Raw genomic sequence first — 22,291 nt, 5'->3', positions numbered from 1 at the left:
TCAAACTCATGTGTCTATGCTACTGGAAACCTGCAACAAGAGGAGTCATGGTGGAGAGGAAGAAATGGTCCAAAGTGTGGCTTCATTTCACAAAAATAAAAAGATGACAACAGTACTAATAGCTTGTAATGTCTGTAAAAGGATCACTTTAAGTAAGGGTGGAAACCTAAGCAATATGTTTTTTATGCAACATGGGAAGGCATGCATTTGACATGCCGAGTGCCACTGCTTTCTAACCGAGCAGCACGTCCTTTATCGAAGCAATATATGTTATGTATGTATATGTTATAATAACATTAGCGCCACACAGGCAGGCTTAGCAGATTTTTTCTTATTAAGAAACCCTAAATGAAAACAAATGCTGTACTAATATTCTCTCAATTCATCTACACTGTGTTCAGACTCACACACAAAAACCTGTGTAGGCCCACACAGAAAATTGATCAGGAATCAATAAGGGAATCGGTAGAGTATCAGACCAATGAGTAGAATCGATAATGCCACTGGTATCAATGTTATCAATTCCCATCCTTATCCACAAGAAAATGTTGAAAGGAAAGATACCTTGGTGTAAGCAGAGTAAACAAAAAGTTAGCAAAGTATCGGTTGACAAATTCCTCTAATCTCATTGCTATAAATCGTCACGTCACTCAACGCAGTATCAGAGACAAAAGAGTGAGCCATCATTTTACATTTGGCCACAAGAGCAATGCCAGAAAACGACAAAATGGACCCAGAAATACAAGGATGGAACATGCTTTAACAGCTTAGCCACAAGGCCTGGAAGTGTCAGTGCCACATTAGGTGTTGATTCACTGTGATGTACTGGATGGCCTTTGGTAACACTATTATATTTATCGGACGGATATGAGTGGTATTGATCTTCTCATCTAACCCTCTGAACAAAAGGAAATAAGTGTATTTCTCAAAACGTCAAACTACTGCTTTAAATAAATCATAATTTCTGACACAGTATCCTTCGGGTAATCTTGCTGCAGTTGCGTGCGTAGGTGGTTTTTGCTTCAACAATTGCTAGCAGGTCAGTCTATATTTAAACATAAAGTACAGTAAATGATAATGTGCTTTGATTAGGCCCTCGTTCACTTACTCCTTTCCTTCCTTAATTTCTTTCATTGACTCTTGACTTCCCCTCCTCCCTCCTGCCCTGTCACTCTCCTCATTTTATTGTCTTAAGAAGGGAATATGAAAGGGCAACTAAACAATCACCAGAGCGCCACTCCTTTCCTGTGACGCGTCAGCGTGTGTCTGAAAGATCACCACGGCTAAATATGCCTCGAATGACCAATCACGGCTCCTATCAAATAACACATGATGACGGCATATAGGAAACTGATCCTCCTGCACGCACACGCACACACACCTCCACCCTCTGTGACCCAAACTGCCAATCAGTGCGGAGGATGAGAGGAGAGGAGAGGAGAGAAGAAGAGGAGAGGAGTAGAAGAGGAGGAAAGGAGAGGAGATGAGATGAGAGGAGGAGAAGAGAAGAGAAGAAGAGGAGGAGAGGAGGAGAGAGGAGTTTTATGGCCGCAATGGGACAGTTGGCAAGGTGTTTAGAGAAAGAGAAGGTGGGGAACACTTAATACCCCTGTAAACACGGGACAGCTCTATAACTGTCCGTGTTGCCTCGTAATATTCTGTCTGCGTATATCAATGAGATATCACTCTCCCCGTTCTACCCCCATCCACTATTGCTCCCTCATTTATTGGTTTATCTCTTTCTCGTTCTTTGTCTTTCCTCCTCACTTAGCTGTTTCGTATTTCTGTGGTCTGGAGAGGGCGAAAATGAAGAGAGAGTAGAGAGTAAACATTCTAAGCCACTTAGCTGACACATTGATCCGGAGAGCAGTTACATATTACAATCTACACAAAGAAGAAGAAGTGCTGAAAAGATGGAAAAAGAAACAATAAAACACGAAAGAGAAATGAAGTCCAAATGTGCGAGGAAGGAAAAACATCATCATTTTTGAAAGGAAAAGCAAAAAGAAGATGAACATCAATAAAATTAACACACACACAAAACAACAAAGGCATACCAAATGTCTCAAAGCGCAAAAGTGGGCCAAACACATAGAAACTCACACAAAACAAAAATAGTTGCTGGAATCATAAATCTCTCACAAAACACAAACACACAGAGATCAGTGGGGGGGGGGGGACTTACAACACAAACCCACATGTGCAGCTGCCAGCAGGCCACACACACACACACACACACAACAGGAAGATTGTTGAGTCGATGAGTGTGTTTAGTTTTGAGGAATAGTTCAACGCTTTGGGAAATGTGCTTTTTCACTTTCTTGCCGAGAGTTACACTTTGAAGTTCAATATCAATCTGTCCACTTAATGTAAAACTGGGATTATATAAACTACTTTATTTGGAGGTGAAACAGAGATTGAGTGCACAAGAATGTTGGTAATAATCCCTCATTGCACAGGAAAACTATGACGAGTAGTAGGTCAAAGCTGAACCGGAAAGTCCGTCTGGGAACTGTGACCGATGTTTTAAAGAGACAGTTGAGGTAACAATTGGATTAATTTCCCCCTCCTCTGCTTTTTACAACCTGTATGATCAACTGACTGCATGTTTCTTTTCCTGCCCCGACTGCCTTTCGCAATTAATTTGGAAAATACAACATTATAAATGGATAAAACTCTCAAAATAAGATTGTGATAAACCAGAACTATCTTTTAATGTTTGACTTCTCAGCTGCTCATACACACGAGGTGAAGTTTCATTAGCTGAGCAGAGAGATTAGCAGTAAGTAGTGTACAAACACTCACCCAAAAACACACATGTACGAGGAAGCATCTGCTTAGACAATGGATTCGATACCGTGCAGTGTCTCAGTTCTTCATACAGTGCAGAACTGAATGTCTACGAGCGTGTGTGTGTGTGTGTGTGTGTGTGTGTGTGTGTGTGTGTGTGTGTGTGCGTGCGCGCGAGAGAGAGACAGAGAGTGAAGGTTAAGACTTCCATGTGCACTTACAGATAATGTCAACAGAAAATGAAACATGTGTTTGAGCGAAGTAAAGAAACCAGAAGAGAGGAGAAAGAGGGAAGCTGTCACATTATCGACTGACACACTCAACTTCCCCTGCCACCGCTCACTGGGAGTGTGTGCGAAAGAATGACCTCCTGCGCCTGTGTGTGTGTGTGTGTGTTATGTAAACCCCTTGTTCCAAGTTAATTCCTTGTGGATGTCTGACTTGAGCCACGGCGATAATCTCTATTAGAGCTCTACTTATACCTGCCAACAATCGTTCTACTAACAATTCAGCTAACACACACACACACGACACACTTTAATCATTTATTTATGTCCACATGAAGAAAAATAGTACAGGGACACAAATAATACCAATGCAATACAATACATACACAAACTCATGGACGAGTGACACGCAGCAGATCTTCACAATATCACTTAACAAGCATAATACTCACTTCTTAAGGGTATAAGTAGCACAATACTCAGTTCTTAAGGGTATAAGTAGCAGCGTCTCCGCCATATGTGGCGGCTGCCAATAATAGCAGATATGGCACAGTACTTTGCAAGTTGTTTAACCCTCTTTTTGGCCATCCCAAGTTGTTGCAGCCCTCTTACTACCAACCTGTGTGTGTTTCCTAGGTTACCAAATATGAAAACTAGTACCGTGCACCTATAGCCTAGCTCTGAGATGGTATTTAGGAGTGGTTGGTATTTAACACACACACACACACACACACACACACACACACAAGTTTCAAGAGGGTGCTACTACATTAAAACGGTTTTAGTTTGGAGATTTGCTGCTTTTCTCTACTTTTGGGATATGGATTAAACAAACCAGATATAACTATAATTAGTGAGTTTTGGCATAATTATTTAACCTTTGGACTGTGCAAGCTCCCCCTGCTTCCAGTCTGTATGCTAAGCTAAGTTTGTTGTCTCCTGGCTGTAAATGTATGTTCAACGGACGGATATGGGAGGGGCATCGATCTTCTCAGCAAACTCTCGGCAAGAGAGGCATTTTTCTCAAAATGTCCTATTCCTTTAAACAAACATTCAGTTAATCAAAACCTTAAATGTACACATAATCAATACTGAAAATCAAATATCCCTTGTTGAAGCCCTAATTTAAAAACCCAAACCACTCACAGCACTTTGTTCTCATACTGGACTGAAACAATGATTCAAATCACTTTTACCTCCAGCGACTCCAGGAAGTATTGTATGTGGTGACACTGGAGCATCCCCCCTAGGGTGTTTGTCAAACTTACATCACAGGTAATACCTGACACACTAGATTACATCTTTGGGGTTTGTGTGTGTCCCACCCCTCAATCTGGCCAAGGTATGTGAAATCAATTCCACACAATTAGAGGCTAATTTGGACTTCTTTTGCAACTTAATTACATCCCTGGGGGCAAATGTCTAAAAGCCCAGGAGCTATTGACATAACCTGTAGGTCTAGACCTTAAAGTAGGAGGGAGGGAAGGAAGGAAAGACAGGAGGAAGGACAGAAGGAGAGAGAGAGAGAGAGAGAGAGAGAGAGAGAGAGAGAGAGAGAGAGAGAGGAATTCAGAGAAAAGGGGAAATGTGTAGGAGGAGGAGGAGGGGGAGGGGGAGGGGGGGGAGATAGGGGGGGAGAACTCCTATCTCCCTGTCTGAGTAACTTCCTGCCCACTTTCCCACGCCAAGAGAAAGAATGAGCGAGATTAGAAGGGTTGTTACAAGAAATTAAAGAGCAATAACTCTGGTAGGAAGGGACCACGTGAGAAAATGCATCGATGAGATGAGGAAGAAGAAGATGAAGGGAGCAAAAGGGAGGGATGGACAAAGAAGAAGAGAAAATTGAGATAGCGAGGTGGCAGACAAAGAGCAAACAAAAAGAAAAAAAAGATGGAGAGCAGCGAGGGAGGAAATGTCATCCTTCAGTTTACACTAAAAGGACCAACTTATGTCTCATCTCTCTGACAGCTACCAGCTGCCCCCCTGACAGGGAGACACGGGGAAGTAAAAGGAGGGAGAGAAAGACAAACTGAAGGTGGATTAACCGTGTAGAAACAGGTCAAGAGCCAACAGCAAAGAAAGGATAGCCAAAGTAAAACAGAGCGACGGCGAGGATTAGCCATTGGCAGGTGAGGCTGCGCTCCGCCAGGACAACCCTAAATCATCAACGTCTGTTTGTTGGAAACGTCATTTCACCTGACAAATCATCGGTGCTGGCAATAGCGGTGTGGAAAATTATTGCAGAAATGTTCTTGAACAGGGAAACAAGGTGCCATGACTAATATCTGGGCAGGTTAGCCCTGTTTGGCCATGTAGTAGTGACCAGGCTTTACCCTGTGTTGTTCTTTAAAACCAACTTGGAATTGTTTAAAAAAATTACGATTCCATTGGAATCGTTTGGAAGATTTGGTTTCAAATCCGATCATCGGTTCAAAGCGTCAAATTTAGATTGCAAATGTAGTGGTGGAGGAGTGTTTGGCTAGAAGACGGAAAAAGGACTCACACAGCGGGGTTAGCAGGAGGGTGCAAGCATTTGTTGTAACAGATGTGTGGATTTGGGATGTGGATCTTGTGTAACCCTCAGCCACTGGCATGCACTTTGCCTCCAGTATTGGGGAATTGGTTTCCAAACTGGACACCATGGATCCTTAGGTGTCATTGTAGGGGTAGTCTCGCTTTGCCAGACCTTCCTCCACAGCGCTGCGGAGGAGGGTCTGGTGAGTCCACACATAAAAAAAAAAAAAATAAAATAAAAAAACGTGCTCTGGTTTATTGGCATTTCTTTAAACCAATCACAATTGTCTTGGAATAATATATTTTTACTGTTTTGAATTAAAGATTAACACAATAAGATTGCTAATGTCTACAATGTTAGAGTTTTTTCCTGGACAGGCAGGCATTAAAATGCAGTTTACGCAGGAAATTCTGCTGTAGCTTTATCAAAGTTATTTTTATTTTAAAGTTTGGAAACTGGTGCGATATGCACTGTTTAATTAGAGAGAGTATAATTCTCCAAGGTACTACATCAAACAGCATCAACCGTGTTACACCAACATTTGGCGAGGCCTGTATGTTATGTCACGGAGTCGTGCTGTCATTACTACAAATATTTTTATAAAATCCAACCTGCAGAACACCCAAGGGAACGATAACTCAAAAGTATACAAATCAAAAGATAAAGTGAACTATTTCAACTGCAAATGTATTGCTGATCATGTTAATAACAACTTTATATCAAAGTGCAAAGAGTGGACAGATTTAAAGAGTCGGGAATGAAAAGGAAGGACAGTGAGTGAGTAAAAGGGAAAGAAAAACAGTGGAGACTGGTGCGGTGTGGTGGGGTGTGTCTCCCTCACTGCCAAGCCAGTGTGTGTGTGTGTGTGTGTGTGTGTGTGTGTGTGTGTGTGTGTGTGTGTGTGTGTGTGTGTGTGTGTGTGTGTGTGTGTGTGTGTGTGTGTGTGTGTGTGTGTGTCACGGATGTTATCGCCACTGACTGAGGCATTATGGGAAATTCTGGGCTCTGAGTTCACACACACACACACAAACACACGTCAGAGGTCTTGTAAGCCAAACCTCTTAACATTATACAAAGATGGAGAGAGGGAGATAACAGAGAAAAGGATAAAGGAAGGGAGGAGAGGAAGGGAAGGGAGAGATGTCAAAGATTATCACAGAAGGATGGAAAAGGCACAGCTGACCGGCAGAGCAGGAAGAATACTGCACTCAAGAAAGGGAGAGTGAATGATGTTCCAAAGAAAAGGTGTCAGGAACGAGACGGAAACAAATGAAATATTGGAAGAAGAGAGAAATATAGATAGAGTTATTTAAAGGAAAATGTTAAACAAAGATGAAAGGTGACAGGAAACAGATGGAGATAAGTGAAGAGAACGAGAATAGACGATGGATGGGACAAGGAGGAGCACCTGGAGAAAAGGTGAAAGGACACATTCAGATGGATGTACAAAAGGAGGAGGAAAGGGAATGAGATAAACCAGATTTAAGGAGGACATTTTGTAAATTCAAGACTGAAAGAGAAGGTGAGAAGAAAGAGGCAAGTGGTTCAAATAACATCAGAGAGGAATACATGAATGGAGCAAGAGAAAAGGCCGGAGCAGTGCTTTTTCAGGTTGCATGTAGGGGGATTTCTGAAATTATATTGAATTGCAGGTGTGGAAAAATATGATTTAAATACCCAGGGTTTCTGCAGGTTTCACCAAATCAAATTTAAGACTTTTAAGACCTTTTTAAGACCATTATGAATGAAATTAAAGACCTACTGTATATCACGACATCAAAAACAAAGTCAGATGTCAGAGTCCAGAAACATTGTCTGAAAGAATTCCCCGATTTCCTCATTGGCATTACAGGACTGGTGTCAACATTGGCTGCAATATAAGTTGCATGATGGTCTCATTTGTAGTTATAATACAGCAAATTATATTTGGACTAGCGACAGAAAGAACTACACCACAGAATTCTCAAGTGCTGCGGGAACATTTCAATGAGCATTACAGGTAGCGTTACATTGACGTAGGAAAATTAAGAGTAAAGTGATGTAGTTTTAAGAAAATTAGTCTGGGGGAGTCTGCTCTGTATTTTCTACTGCACAAGAGGCATGATCAACGGGCATAGTTCAAATGACTGTACGCAATTGGATAGTCCTTCAACCAATCAGACCAACGATCCGGGCGACGTACTTTGCAGAGCGAAAGCCAGTCGGTAGTAAGGCAAACACAGCCTTCTTTTGTGCCTTTGAAATCTTTTAAAACAGCAGCGACAGCGGTGTCAACGGGTTGCTGCGCTTCGGTGGCCTCCATGTTGAATGTAAACAAAAAGCTGCTTGCCTTCGCTTCTCTATCGTCATCGTGTTAAACCCGCCAATAGCGCGCCGAGCCAGTTTGTGATTGGTTCCCACAAATTTGTAATGGAAGCAGGATAGATAAACGTACAGGTTTCCAGCCTGAGCTGCGGGGCGAAACAAATCGCCGGCAGATCGGGCTGGGTTTACCCAGACTAACCTAGAACACAATACTTCCGCGAATTTAAGACTTTTTAAGGCCTAAAATTTTGATTTAGAAGTTTGTTTTTTTAGAGAGCGTTTGTTTCAAAAGTCCTCTATGTGCGGAGTCTTCACACTCAAATCCACAGAGGCTGAGCTATTATGCATAGGCCCATCCTAAATAAAATGCAATGTCAGTGCTGCATCCTTCTCACCTTGATAAGCAAAGTAATACTTTCTACCCTCTCATCTCAAGTTGAGCATTGTTTAAAAAAAAGGTTCTAAAGTAGGGCTGGGCGATATGGAGAAAATCAAATATCACGATATTCTTGACTAAATACCTTGATGTTGATATTGTGAGGATATTGTAGTGTTGACAATTGGTGCTTTAACAAAATATAATTTACACAATGAGATTTTTGATAAATAATCATCAGAAATGTCGATTTAATGACAAAGTGTGTAAAGGCAAATAATAGAACTGCTAGAACAGTCTGGTAAGCTCAGAAAACTACATCACTTTACTCTAATGCAGCCTTTAAAACCAGGAAAAGATAACACTTAATATATTACGATTTTACGATATCCAAAATCTAAGACTATATCTAGTCTCATATCACGATATCAATACGACTTTTTTTGGCTATAGACTTTTGGACGTCCTCGCATGTCTTTGCCGAGGATTTAAAAAGGACTCCAGTTCCACTCACTGACCGTTAAGACCCTGAATTTTACAAAGCAGACACAATACATCTTGATCACCTCTGAATGGAAAGAATCCCACTGTGTCTTTCTCTGAACACTGTATCACTTGACATGAAAAGTAAAAAGAAGAGCACTGGAGATCAAATATTTTGGGTACCTCTATTCAGAGAAATGGGTTCCATCCAGAATACCCTTGTCATCTGTGTAAAAGCGTATTAACTGATCTCATTAATAATAGCTGGATATCTGTGTTGCCGTGTCCTCTTTCGTTTCAGCTCTGGTTTGAAATCTCCAGGGGAGCCACAACGCTGATTTAAAGCTTCAATGGGATCACAGAAATCACTGAAATAGGACTTCTTTAAAGCCACGGTCCATATTTAGATCTATAAATTCTAAATTTTAAATAGTTTATTTTCACTTTAGAACAGTGCAGAGAATGGAGAGAGTGGAGGGCACGTTTCCCTGTTTCATTCCTATTTCTACTGTCCCGATTTTTAAACCTGCGTCACTGTAGAAACTTAATACACAGAAAAGTTGAAGAAACGGACGTCACAGCAATGGCCCTACAGTTTAACTGACAAGTGATCTCTGGGAAGCGCAGTTCAAAAACACCACAGAATTGGACACATGCAGCTTTTTGGACTTTTAAATGTTGTAAAAATGGACAAAAAAGGATTAGCATTATTTGTCACTGCCTGACTCCTTTTCTACATGTCTAAATACCCACATTTCCCTGTCATTGGCCTTGGTGGGCTGAATATTTTGAGGCTTATTCTAGCTTTTGTGGCCAACAGCAAGCTGAATTCCCGCTACTGAAGCATAGTGGCCACAATCCAGCTCAGTCACGCCAACAACAACAAAGATGAAACGCCCTAAGTAAGTAAGTAATCAAAGTAAAGCCAAACACTGCAGCACATGAGGCAACTGTGGTGACACTGACACTGCTTTATCCTAGCATTTCCAGGGAGGCACCTGGAAGATGACTTAAAAATTGTAGTTTTAAATTGAATGTGACATGGCAGTATTATGAGAGTTTAAGAGATGTTTCACCTACATTCCTGTAATAAGCTCACAGGGGTTTCTCTGCAGTTTTCTGTCTCTCTTACCATCTCCTGTACTCTTTTTGTTACCCATACCACATGTGATGTGACATCTAAACAACCTGTTGCTTCTAGTGGTGTGTCTTTATAAAGCTGTTTGCAGTCTTCTGTGGAGTGGAGTGTGGAGCAGCTTCATCGTCACGATGAAAAGATTCAATGCCTGACAGTCTGACTCCTCGCTAAACAGTGTCACAGCTGCACCTCGGGCGACAAATGGCCCATTAATGTAACACTGCGCACGCGCGCACACACACACACACACACACACGCGTGCTTGTGCAGGCATCAGGATAAAATGAGTATTTCAAGACTCCGTGTGTTATGTGAATGCATGAACACAGGCTGACACACGTGCAGACAGACAGCATGATGTGTGCTCTGGCCCAGATAGATAGACACACACACACACACACACACACACACACACACAGAGACATAACGCAGTGATAATATTGGCTATCAACAGGTCATTCCATACATGCCTTTTGGATAAATAGAAAGCCAGAAATAAAAAAAGAGGGTCAGTGTGTGTGTGGTTGTAAGAGAGAGAGAAGAAGAAAAACATAGAGAGAGATTGGGATGGGAGGCCTGGGGGAGGTGGAGTGAGTTAATTGAGCTGCTTTGAAATCGTAAAATTGATCCAAGAGAAGCATCACAAAATGTTCTGACCAGGCCAACATCACACAGATATATATATATATGTGTGTGTATGTATATATGTATATATATATATATATATATATATATACACATACATACACACATATATATATATATATATATATATATATATATATATATATATATATATATATATATATATATACGATATTTCTGACCAAATACCTCAATATCGATGCCTCACAAAATATTTGCACAATGAGATTCTTCATAAATAATCATCAGTAATGTGGATATAATGACAGAAAGTGGGAAAAGGCAAATAATAGAACAGTTACAACAGTCTGGTAAGTTCAGAAAAGTACATCACTTTACTGTAACGCAGCCTTTAAAACCAGGAAAAGACAACACTTACGCCATATTACGATATTACGATATCCAAAATCTAAGATGATATCTAGTCTCATATCACGATATTGATATAATATCGATATATTGGCCAGCTCTAATATATACACATATCATAGATAGACAGATGAATGGAAGATAATAGATTAAAGGTCGAGGGGAGACAGATGAAGAGAGGTTTGCTTTGTATATGGGATTCAAATAAAACACTGCACATCTCAAAACCCTACATCCTGCTACGGCTAATCATGTCAGCTAAATGTCTAAAATCCAATCTTACTAAACTAATGGCTTCAGCGCAGCCACCAAAAGACATGGCGGGGAGGGTGAAGTATAGTTGGATGGAGGGAAAGAGATGGAGGGCTAAAAGGATGAAGACCACAAAGACATCAGGGAGAAGGAGGAACAGGGGGAAGGCAAACAAGGCTGGGAGAAATGATGCAAAGCCATTCTGGTTGAACTAATGGACTGGATAAAACCACAATAAGAGACAAAGAGACACAAAGAGAGAGGAAGAAGAACCAACTATTTAGAAAGACGATGGAAGAAGAAGATATGTGGTAGACTTCAAATAAACAAATAACAAATGTAATGTCCATATTGGCACTCCTATTGGTGCATTAAAAATCCATTGTGGTCTGCTATAGAGTGGCCCATTTGTATATGATCACGTCTGTTTTCGCGAATACTTTGTGAGTCCATTTGGCCAACTTTGAAACCAACCAGTGTGTGTGTGTGTGTGTGTGTGTGTGTGTGTGTGTCTCACCAGGTTGGATCCTCCAGTCCAGTAGAGATAGAATCCATCTGGGTCAACTTTCAGGGTTACCAGGGTGGGGGGCCCGCTGTTGGGCTCCTAGACAACAACAGAAATAGAAATGTTAGAGGGACTAACAATAACAAAACACACACACACACACACTTATTGTGTTGCTCAGGTAAAGTGAGCTCTAAGTTTATAACCAGAAGACCGTGTACAGGTTTATTACAACTTGCGACTTATTTTAATACTTTTAGTCGACAATTCTATTGGCTATGATAATCCTATCCAAAGTCATTGCTGATGACTGGGAACATGGCCACATTGTTACAGCGACGTCTGACTGGGTCAAAAAACAAGTGTTCAGATGATGAGTGTAGCTGGGTCAAAAAACAAGTGTTCAGATGATGAGTGTAGCTGTATTATTATCTAAACCACTTTATTAAGAGGGATAACTGAAAGTGAGCACATCTGAAATGTCACTGTAATCCCTCACTGCACAACTGTAAAGTACAATAAGTCAAAATGGACCAGGAAGTTCTGTAAATTGTGAGGGATGTTTACAACTTAGAAATTGGGGACAAAATGTATCATTTGCTTTCATTTTCTCTTCCAAATAAGTTAGATCAGATCGTCTTCTTTCTCAAGCAGTCCGACTACTTTGTAGCAATGTACATTTGAGCAATTAACTTGGTGACTACATGTTAAGGTTGTCACATTTCATTCAAAATTAGAACTACTGTACGAAACATTAGAGAAAAACAGTCATTCAATCTGTAGGAATTTAACTGTTTTTATTTTTTTTTATCTTAAATTTACTACTTTAATCTCGGAGAATATCCAAGGTTTTTTTTTCATGAATTTATGACTAATCTCGAAAATTTTGATATGATATTTTGAATATTTTTTCTCTCCCCTACCTAGAATGGCCTTAAGAGGCCGTCATAGTTTAGGACAGGGCTACGTGGGTTGTATTTGAACTGGATTAAAAATTTAAAAAAAGAACACATCAGTTTGGTTTGTTGAAATTAGATTTTTGGAAAAAAGTGATACTTCCGATTAGCCAAAGTTATGAAAATATGACCCAGCATGTATGAAACCATAATTTTGTTTCCAAACTGAACAGCCAGCGTTTTTGAAAACTACATGAAAAAAGCTGTTTATGGATGTGGCCATGGCTGTACCTGCTTGTACCTGCCGTTGTATGGCGCCTTGGCATTATGGGAATGTAGACAATCAGGGATATTGTGTGTTTCTGTGCATGTGTGGTGCAACAACTGTTTTGATGCAGAAAAACCACACAGTTTTGCCAGCATGAAGATGGAAGCCTGCATCAACATGTCATTAGCATCATCATTATGGGGTTATACGCAAAATACCATGACCACACACGTAAACACACACACACACACACACACACACACACACATCTACTGGGTCTGTAATTACAATGGTAAGCGGCCATACTCCGGTCCAACAGACAAACAAACAAAACAAAATACTGTCCAGACATCCTGGGAAACAACGATGATGATCCAGATTGTTTGTTATTGCAGTGACAGATGACTCATGTACACATATCATTATGAGCATCAATATCAGCATCATCATTGCTATCAGATGGGAAGAGAGAGAAAGCTCTGCATGGCAACCCACACAAACTTTCCCACTGACATACTATAAGAGGAAATGCAGTTGCAAAGTTCACAGAAACGCAACCCACTAACAACTAACCACATACAAACTGCATTTCCTAATATGGAGTAGAACAAATCCAAAGACTACTATATGATTTTAACTAAGCTGATGGATGTGTATGCAAATATGCGCACAATAAGAGAATGCCTCATTTGCATACTTAAACATAACCTTTCAGATAACGATACCAACATTGTCTTAATGTAAGTAATCAACTGGGAAAGGTTCATGTTGATATCGATTAGTTACATTTTATACCTTATTCATACAACTTTTAGCAACCAAGCTTAATTTCATCCACTAGGCCTAAAAATGACATTCCAATCATAAAATTTAATAGAAAATAACATTTGTGGGTTTCATATGGGCCGTATAGAGATTTCCAGTAGACTAATAGTTTCATGTTTACCACATGAAAGTAACATTTTTTGAATATTTGAATAATTATTCAAGATTCATGATTTCATGATTCTGCATAACAGACACGATCTAGCATAAAATAATTGATATACATCAATTTATCAATGAAGTAAGCAAATTACTTAATGCTACATTATCACTTCATAAGACTCCGTAAAGGACTATTTGACTCACATACGTATATACTCGCAATGATCATGCTTGGCTTAAATAGAGGATACAAAACATTGCTAGGCTGTAAAACAGGCATCTTCAGACAGAGCCAGGCTATCTGTTTACACATCTTCATGCTCACGTTAAGCTAATAATGCTTGTCTATCTCTCCGCAAGAAAGCGAGTACCGGTAAGTGTATTTCCCTATATGTTGAACTATTCCTTAAAGAAGTCTCCTCAGCTTTAACTTCTGTCTCATTCCCAGGAAATGCACGTTTTTAGTGCATTTTAAGCCGAACATACCTTGAGTTTAGGCTCCAAAGTCGGCTAACGGAGAAGGAGATAGCAGGAGAGGTGAATGTTTGGGTTGGGAGAAGGACAGAAGGAACACAGAGAGAAAAAGAGAGAAGAGTTTGAGAGAGAGAAAGATGGGAGAAAAGATGGATAGGAGAGGGATGGGGGGGGGAGGTTGAAAAAGAGAAGGAAACAAAAAGGTCAGGAGTAGAAGAGAGCATGAGATCAAAGTCCAACCACATCATGAGACCTTAATAAGCCACAGTAAATGTAGTCTTTTTAAAGAGGGCATTCCTAACTTAGGTGATTATGAGACTACTTCTATACAGCAAGACGCTCTGTAGCGCCAACCAGCTGGGAAGTTATCAGGATGTCTTCCTGTGCTTTCATATGACAGCTTAACTTTAACTTCAAATGTGAAGCCGACTGCACGATAAATCACTGAACTTGTGACCTGTGTTTACTCACTGGAATCAGTGGAAAACTGTACAACTCCAATTTCACGCTGGGATTACCATCTAGAGCCTGTGACCTGATGTCAGATGTTCTTTTCAGCTGGTGGTTTGATGTCAACACTGAGCAGTTCTTTAACTTACAGTGAAGCTTGTGAGCTTGCATATATTTGCACCTTTTCGTCTGCTAGGTTTGACTTTGTGAGACAACAGAACGTAATCTACAACACAAACTGGAAACAGCCAGTTGGGAAGGTGAAGAATGTTGTTACCACGGTCAAAGTGCTGAAAACATAACCAACGCCCATTCTTGTTAGCAGAGACAACCGTGCTTTCTATGAAATAATGCAAATCATTTGCAAATCAAAATGCCTGGCTTCAATGATGGAGGCAAATGAAGTTGTTTGAAAATTCTAGGTAATCTTTGCTGCAGTTGGTCAACACAAAAAAAAAAAAAACACACATCCAAATCCACAGTATGCATTGTCCTCTGACAAATTTCACTTTAATCCATTTTAGAAAGTTCTCCACTCTACTTCAAGAGTCAGATTTCCGTTTTGTTTTCTGCCGGTTTCCATTCAACTTCACTGACTTCAATCTAAAAATGGTGACGACGGCTTGTAAGTGGAACAGTATGAGCACCCTCACATTGCATTTTTTACAGCCATTTCATGCTCCATTTATAATGTTGGATGAATACATTATGGAAGGCATTGCTATTTTGAAGAAAATAATTCAAATTTGTTAAACAGAATGTGTATATGGTGCATGTAGTACAATGTTTTGAGGTACATTTTATATTCAAGGTGCTTCAGGCACCCACCCTAAGTGTTTAAATTGCCTCCGTAGAAATGAGGTGAATAAGGTGTCTCCTTCTCTTAACTTTGTTTATTAATTGACACATTAAACGGTTTATCCTCAACTGTTCCACAACAGGCTCAGTTTATGTCACTAGTTCTCTTCTTCTCCTCTCGACAATACACACTTTGCAGTATCGATGGGGAATTCCACTGTGACCGGACACAAAAATATAACATTTACCAAGAGGAATGTGATTGATAGGCTCATATGACCATGACATCTCCCATATAACCTTAGAGCCACACACCCACACACACTTTGCATGTTCTGAGTTGAGTTTTACATACATGACAATTGCTTCCTTTCACCATGACACACACACACACAATCTGTTACACTCAATTATTTCAGTTTCTTTTCATCGTCAATTAAATCGTTTAAATCAGGCAAAAATGTCAAATATGTGCTTCCAGCTATAACACATGAAGATGTGCTGGTATTCTATCTTTTGTATTCGTATAAATTGATGTGTGTAAATTGAAACATGTTTGGGTTTCAGACAATTTGAAGACGTCATCACAATTCTATGGCCATTTGTTCACAATTTTTCCTATACATTTTATAGATCAAATCAATCAACAGGTTAATGACCACAAAACTTTGTCATTCATTTATTGTCCTTTTCCACTTTTTGTAGTTCAGTGTAACTGCTTCGTAAAAGTGTGTTTTACCGTAAACATGCACTCTATGGTGCGTTTTCTGTGTGCAAGTGGGTGGTAGGTCTATAATAGGACCTTATTCCACTCCCTAATTAACTGCCATATGTAGAAACCTTCTGAAGTCTCGCCTTCTTCCTTTTCATTCTTTCATGTTTGTCTTTCCCTCCATGTCAATCATTCCTTCAATTCACTCTCTCTCTCTCTCCAACACTTTGAGTCCTTTTTTCCTCCTTAATTGGTTGAAGACTACACCTCCTTCTCCAGACCTCCTCCAGATGCCCTGACCCTGACAAACACTGTCATTACCTGACCATAATGTCAAACACACACTCAGTGGACGGACCACCCTCTGAGGTCTTACATGGAGAGACGTTAGCTAATGAGCCCAACTTAAAAAAGGGCATGTAAAGAGACACACACACACACACAGAAAATCTATTCTGCCTCTCTCCCTACATACTGTCCAGACCACAAATTAACGTGTGTGTGTGTGTGTGTGTGTGTGTGTGTGTGTGTGTGTGTGTGTGTGTTCAGCGGCAGCTTGCAGGAGTGGTGTGAGAAAGAGGGCCAGTGTGCACTCAGTGTGAGTGCGTCTGAGCTGCGGCTTTGGCAACGTGGTAAAGGTTGGTGACAGTAGGTAACCTTTGGACTCGAATGAGAGAGAGGAGAGGAAAGAGTGGGGCCAGAGAGGGGAAATTAGCTATAGAATATAATACAAAAAGAAGGTCAATAAAGTTCATATTTAGTAGAGTGGTAGAGGGTATGTGGTGGATGGATTTATCCATACAGCAATACATACTCCAAGTGTGTACTGTAGGTGTGTTTACACTCTTGGTTAGTTTGATTTTCTTGCATAACTTTTAGTACATATGTACCCTAGGTGCTGCAGCACCTAATTTCCCCACAGGGGTCATTTAACTTTCATCTGATCCAACATCCACTCAGGAAATGAGCCGCTAACCCTGCCGCGTTCTAATGACTGAACAAGACCCCAGTGTATGCAGGTTGCATAAAGTTAAATGAAGTGGCAAGATTTCTTTTCAGAAAGGAGGTCACATTCTCCTGTACATATCCTGTCCTTGTCCTGTTGTTGATGTGAACCTTAACGGGTAAGGTTGGGTTATGCCTGATCAGAAATAGTTCAAACGACCACGTCGGAAATCCAACATTTTTATACTTGTATAGGCAGGCTGCGATTTTCTGCTGAATTATTTTTTATCCCCGGCGTGTCCCCCCCTTCAAAGTGATCAATACTACTTCACCAATAGACCACAGGCCCTATATTATATACCAAAAATAAAAAGTATTTTAAACTAAGTAAAGCGCTGTAATGTGAACACACTGATTGTATTTAGCCGCTACAGAGCTCCCGGACGCCGGCTACCAGCGGCAGTTGTTTGGCCGCCAATAGGTGAATGTGAAACTTGCAGGGGCCGTGGTAGTGGAGTTAAGCCAGAAAAAGTTAGCGTCATGCAGCGATGACAGTTAAGTTTAGGCAACAAAAAGACTAGTTAGGTTTAGGAAAAATATTGTGGTTAAAACACAAATCGCACCCTGTGTATAGACACTCAAAGGCAGTGAGTGAAAAGCCGGTTGTCTTAAAGATGGGGGAGATGCAATATCTAAATAGTTGTGTAAAAATTTAAAAAAAAAAGAGATCTTGAAATAGAAATTCAAGCCCTGCTTACTTTCTCACCTCCACACACATGGCCAATCGCTGCATGAAGTAAGGGTGAATGTCAGATTGTCGGTTTTGGAAAGTTACACACGCTTCCCCAATTCTGACATTGGAAAGGTGTGTGACATAAAATCCTCCAATTTTAATTGTCTCCCAAAATTGTATTTATTTAAATACTACTTTTAGCCAACTAAACCATTTCAAAATCATATAAAAGAAGCTACAAAGCTGAAAACAAGGGTATTTTTCCTCATGAAAAGTTGACATTTTGGAGATGCATGATTTCACAGGACGACGAAAAGACCTCTACCAACTCTACCGCGAATGCGTACCGGTGATTAACGGTGATAACCCTATGTGTAAACCAAAGCAGACAGTTTATTAAAAAGACAGATTATATCGTTCGACTGACCGTGACTGTTTTCCAAGATGGCGCCCGCATGTAAAAATGAACGCTACTGTCTTTATAATCACGGTCAGTCGAACGATATAATCTATCTTTTTAATAAACTGTCTGTACACTTACAAAGTTCTCAATGCTTCGGTTAACATTTAGGGACCCTCATTATGCTACCGTGGAAGTGTGGTGCTATTTTGAGCCTTGTTAGTGGTATAAAATAGCGATTTACCCTCTGCCCCGAAAGGTAGCGTTAGCAGCTAATCCCCAGTTCGTGCTAGCTTGGTTCAAGCTAAATACACATTCGATTAGAATGAAAATATGTCCCAGAGAACAGTCGACTGGTTACACGTTATTAACTCCTAGGTTCATTTTGCGCCAGAATTGTCCTTTAACCATAGTAGTGTTATACACAAGACCAGACAGAGATCTAAACTGAAGACGAGACAGAAAGGGAAAAAAAGAGGACAGAGGGGAAACAAAACTAAGAGACAGGAAGCAGACCGAGACTAATAGGAGGAGGAAGAGAGAGTGATAGAAAGATGGCAAAAGAAAGAATGGGGAAGAGATCACATATATACGATACAGAGGCGCAACAAGGTTGCATGAGTGGAAGGAGGAGGAGTAGAGATGGAGCAGTCCAGATGTCAGTCCCACACTTAACATGTGGCTATGGTTGACCTTCCACCTCTCTCTCCCTCCATCCCTCGTTTCTCACCACTCTGTCAGGATGTCAGCAGTGTTTCTCGGCACGGCGTCAGACCTTCCCACAAGCCTGCTCTTCCTCCTCCTCTTACTCTCATCGCCTAAACATTTACCCTTTCCCTGACTATGTTTACATGCACAAAATATTCCGGGTTTTGCCTTTATTCCAAAAAAGACAATATTGTTAATATTCCACTAATATTCCCGTTTACATGTAGCCATGCAAAATATGAAGTATTCCACCGGTGGCTGACTTGTTGGACCGTGCCAACGCAGCGTCCCTCTTTCATTCCTTCAACCACCTTTAGAAAAGGTCGGCGTAGTGATGTGTGCGCATGTCCAAAAACTTGTTGATATCCAAGTCTTTAATAATGTTTAGAAGAAGCTGTGTTTCTCCTTCTTATCGGGTCTGCAGCCTTGCAAACTGTTGGCTGGTTGGTTTGTGTACAGCAACCATAGCAACGCACAGAGCTTACCATAAACCTGCAGTAAAAACCCAAATTAAGACGCACATTCCGAATGCGCTGTATACATGTCCAAAGAATGCCTCTAAAACACGAATAATACCGGAATATCCCACGTCTTAATTGGAAAATGCTATATTTGGAAAAAGGCCTTCGGCATATCCAACCGGAACATGCTGTTTACATGACCCGTATCAAATTCCGAATATTGTCATAGTCGGAATAATAGAGGAGTATTGGTGTGCATGTAAACATACTCATTGACTGATAATGACAATTTCTGGCTCGTTGCTTCGACGCGTCAATCGAATGCTAAACTGAATCATCCATATTTCTGATACAGGCACACAGGAACAAGTGGAGCACATTATGTTTTCCCAAGTAACAATGACACAGCACCTCTGCTTGCAAAAGAGATTGACTTCTTAGGATAGAACCGGTTTCATTTTGATGTATTGGCTGTCACATCTCACATCTCTCTATCAAACGCTCTCCAAGCCGTTACGAAACCATCTCGCCTTGTGTTAGGACTTTCAACACATCATATATCCAATGTAATCCAATGTGAGCGGTGCAGAGTCAGTTATGAAAATATCTTTATTATTTATCTTAGTTTAGGAGAGCAATAATCGTTCAAGGCTGCTCCAGTGGACATTTTTCATCAGTGCTGCTGTGGCATCATAAAAACATTTCATGTTGTAATATGAAGTGATGTTTATGAAGAACTTGCCAAAGCCAAGCTGGAATAAAAAAAAAACCCACGAAGATAAAAGGAGGTGCATGGCAAGTCCCAACATGCAGGGGAAGAACGCTTACAGGAAAAGATTTCAGTCACCCCATGAGTGTTGGAACAACAAAAAAAAACATCTAAGAAAATGTTTCGTCAGCCTTAGAATAAAACATTAGTCAGGCAGTGTTTAATGGATTTCCAGGAAACATTAAACTGGTACGGAGGTTAACAATGGCACCCTTAAACTCATTCGCTTTCTTGCTGAGAGTTAGAGGAGAAGATTGTTACCACTTTGTTAGCTTAATAGCATAAAGACCGGAAACAGGGAAACAGCTGGTCTTTTTTTAGTTTAGTAGTTGTAATGTTTGAGCCGACTGAACAAATACGATGTAACATAATAATCTATGAGCTTTGTCCTCAAATTTCCACATATATGCAAAAATCTGGGTGAAATTTAGCTTTAAAATGAACTGTTTGAACCCTTTTTCCAATTCTTGATGCTAAGCTAACTCGCAAGTTTCCCAAAACGTCAAACACAAAAAAAAAACGTCCTTTCACAACCTGCGTGGGCATCTCCGGTAGAGCTTGATAAACCATACTTTAGGTTTAAATTGACTCAGATGCAGTGACATTCCTCCAAACTAGGGCTGCACGATATGAGCAAAATATGCGATAACGTTGTTGAATATCGTGATAACGATATTAATTGCGACAAATAACGTATTACAATGTACTCAGTTCTGCATTTCTGCTGCTTTTAGTATTCTTCTAAAATACAACAAAGTACTTGTCGAATTTAAAACAAATAAAAGGAAATCATTTCTAACATTCTTTTACTGAACAAATTGAACACTGAATTGAATATAAAGAGCAGCACTAAAAGGGATTCAAAAGTTACATTTTGAAGTGCAGTTTCCTACTGATATATATATTGCGCCAGTTGATATTAGAATGACGATAAAAAATATATATTGTGCAGCTCTAATCCAAACCACATTCTAAGGTAGCTGAGAAGTAGATATTTGGCTGATTCCGACAAACTATCAGAATGAAAATAACTTTCATGCATGGATCATTTAAAATGCACATGTGGGCAGGCGCTTCAAACTAGATGGGGGTGGTCAAAAGAGTAGATCCAAAAATGCCTAGTCAGGATCAGGTTTCAAGTTTGGTTTGGCAACACAGTAGTGATAAACACTGAGGACAACTGCTACTACAAGTGTTTTTATGTCATTAACTGTTGCCAAGATTATACTTCTGAGTTACTTTAAAGTGAACTGTGGTGCGGCCTGTAAGGTCTGATATTCCCGACAGATTGCAGGAAACAACCTTGAAATGCAACATTTTGTTTGTTATGCTTCACTGAAGTTACAGGCATTTTGAACTAGAGCCAAAACCATAACGTTCCCAAAACTTGGTCCAATTAATGAGCGACTAGTGATTCAATGTGACTTTGCTTATAAGCCATGGTTTGCTTGTTATTGTGCAATGTGAACACATACAACCAATTAAGGAAACAGAGACAGACAGCATGTCTACAGAGCAGCTCTCTGTCAGTGTGCCGTAGAGCTCACAAAAGTCAAATACAAGAATCATCTTTACACCTCACATTTACCTACTCTGCACAGTGTTTAATTCAGATGGATTATATTTGCACCTGGTATTCAGGTTCAGGATATTATATATATATATATATATATATATATATATATATATATATATATATATATATATATTGAGCTACTACCTATGAGCTAATTAACGTGACTCAGGTTGATGCTACCCACTAGCATGCTACCCCCTCAGACAAAGCATTATTTTGGAGAGTGCTACTTGCCGACCTGTGGATGAAACCAAATCCAAAACAATTACTACAGCTCTTGCGAAACGGGTGGCAACTAACTGCAGACCTGTCAGCATCGTAGAGGACTCGGGTCTTAAAGACGTACTACAGTTGGCGTGTTCTGACCTGTCTCGTTGCCGTCGAGGGGGACAGTAGTTTTCACGCATACACAGCCTGTACGACACGGAGAAAGCAGCCACACTGGAACAGCTGCAAGGTGCTGCAAACGCTGTCTCATTAACCGGTGATCACTGGACGTCAGTGAGTAATCAACATTATTTAGGAGTTACTAAACACTATATTGACTCTGGTAAGGATAGGGATTTTTAG

The 22,291-nt window shown here is 40.3% G+C and overlaps 1 protein-coding gene across 2 annotated transcripts in view; it reads right to left on the bottom strand.

The window, feature by feature from the left end:
• The window catches only part of plcb3 (phospholipase C, beta 3 (phosphatidylinositol-specific)), a 55,803-nt gene that overhangs the window by 25,639 nt on the left and 7,873 nt on the right, over positions 1–22,291 (bottom strand). For both annotated transcript variants that reach the window (XM_078276539.1, XM_078276541.1), the window contains exon 2: positions 11,617–11,703. In XM_078276539.1, coding sequence (XP_078132665.1) covers positions 11,617–11,703 — 87 coding nt within the window. The remainder of the gene's footprint in view (positions 1–11,616; positions 11,704–22,291) is intronic.

Source organism: Sander vitreus, chromosome 19 (genome assembly GCF_031162955.1).
Source record: "Sander vitreus isolate 19-12246 chromosome 19, sanVit1, whole genome shotgun sequence".
NCBI lineage: Eukaryota > Metazoa > Chordata > Actinopteri > Perciformes > Percidae > Sander > Sander vitreus.
Note: the sequence above shows the minus strand (reverse complement) of the source record. Positions and strands in the feature narration are given on the sequence as shown.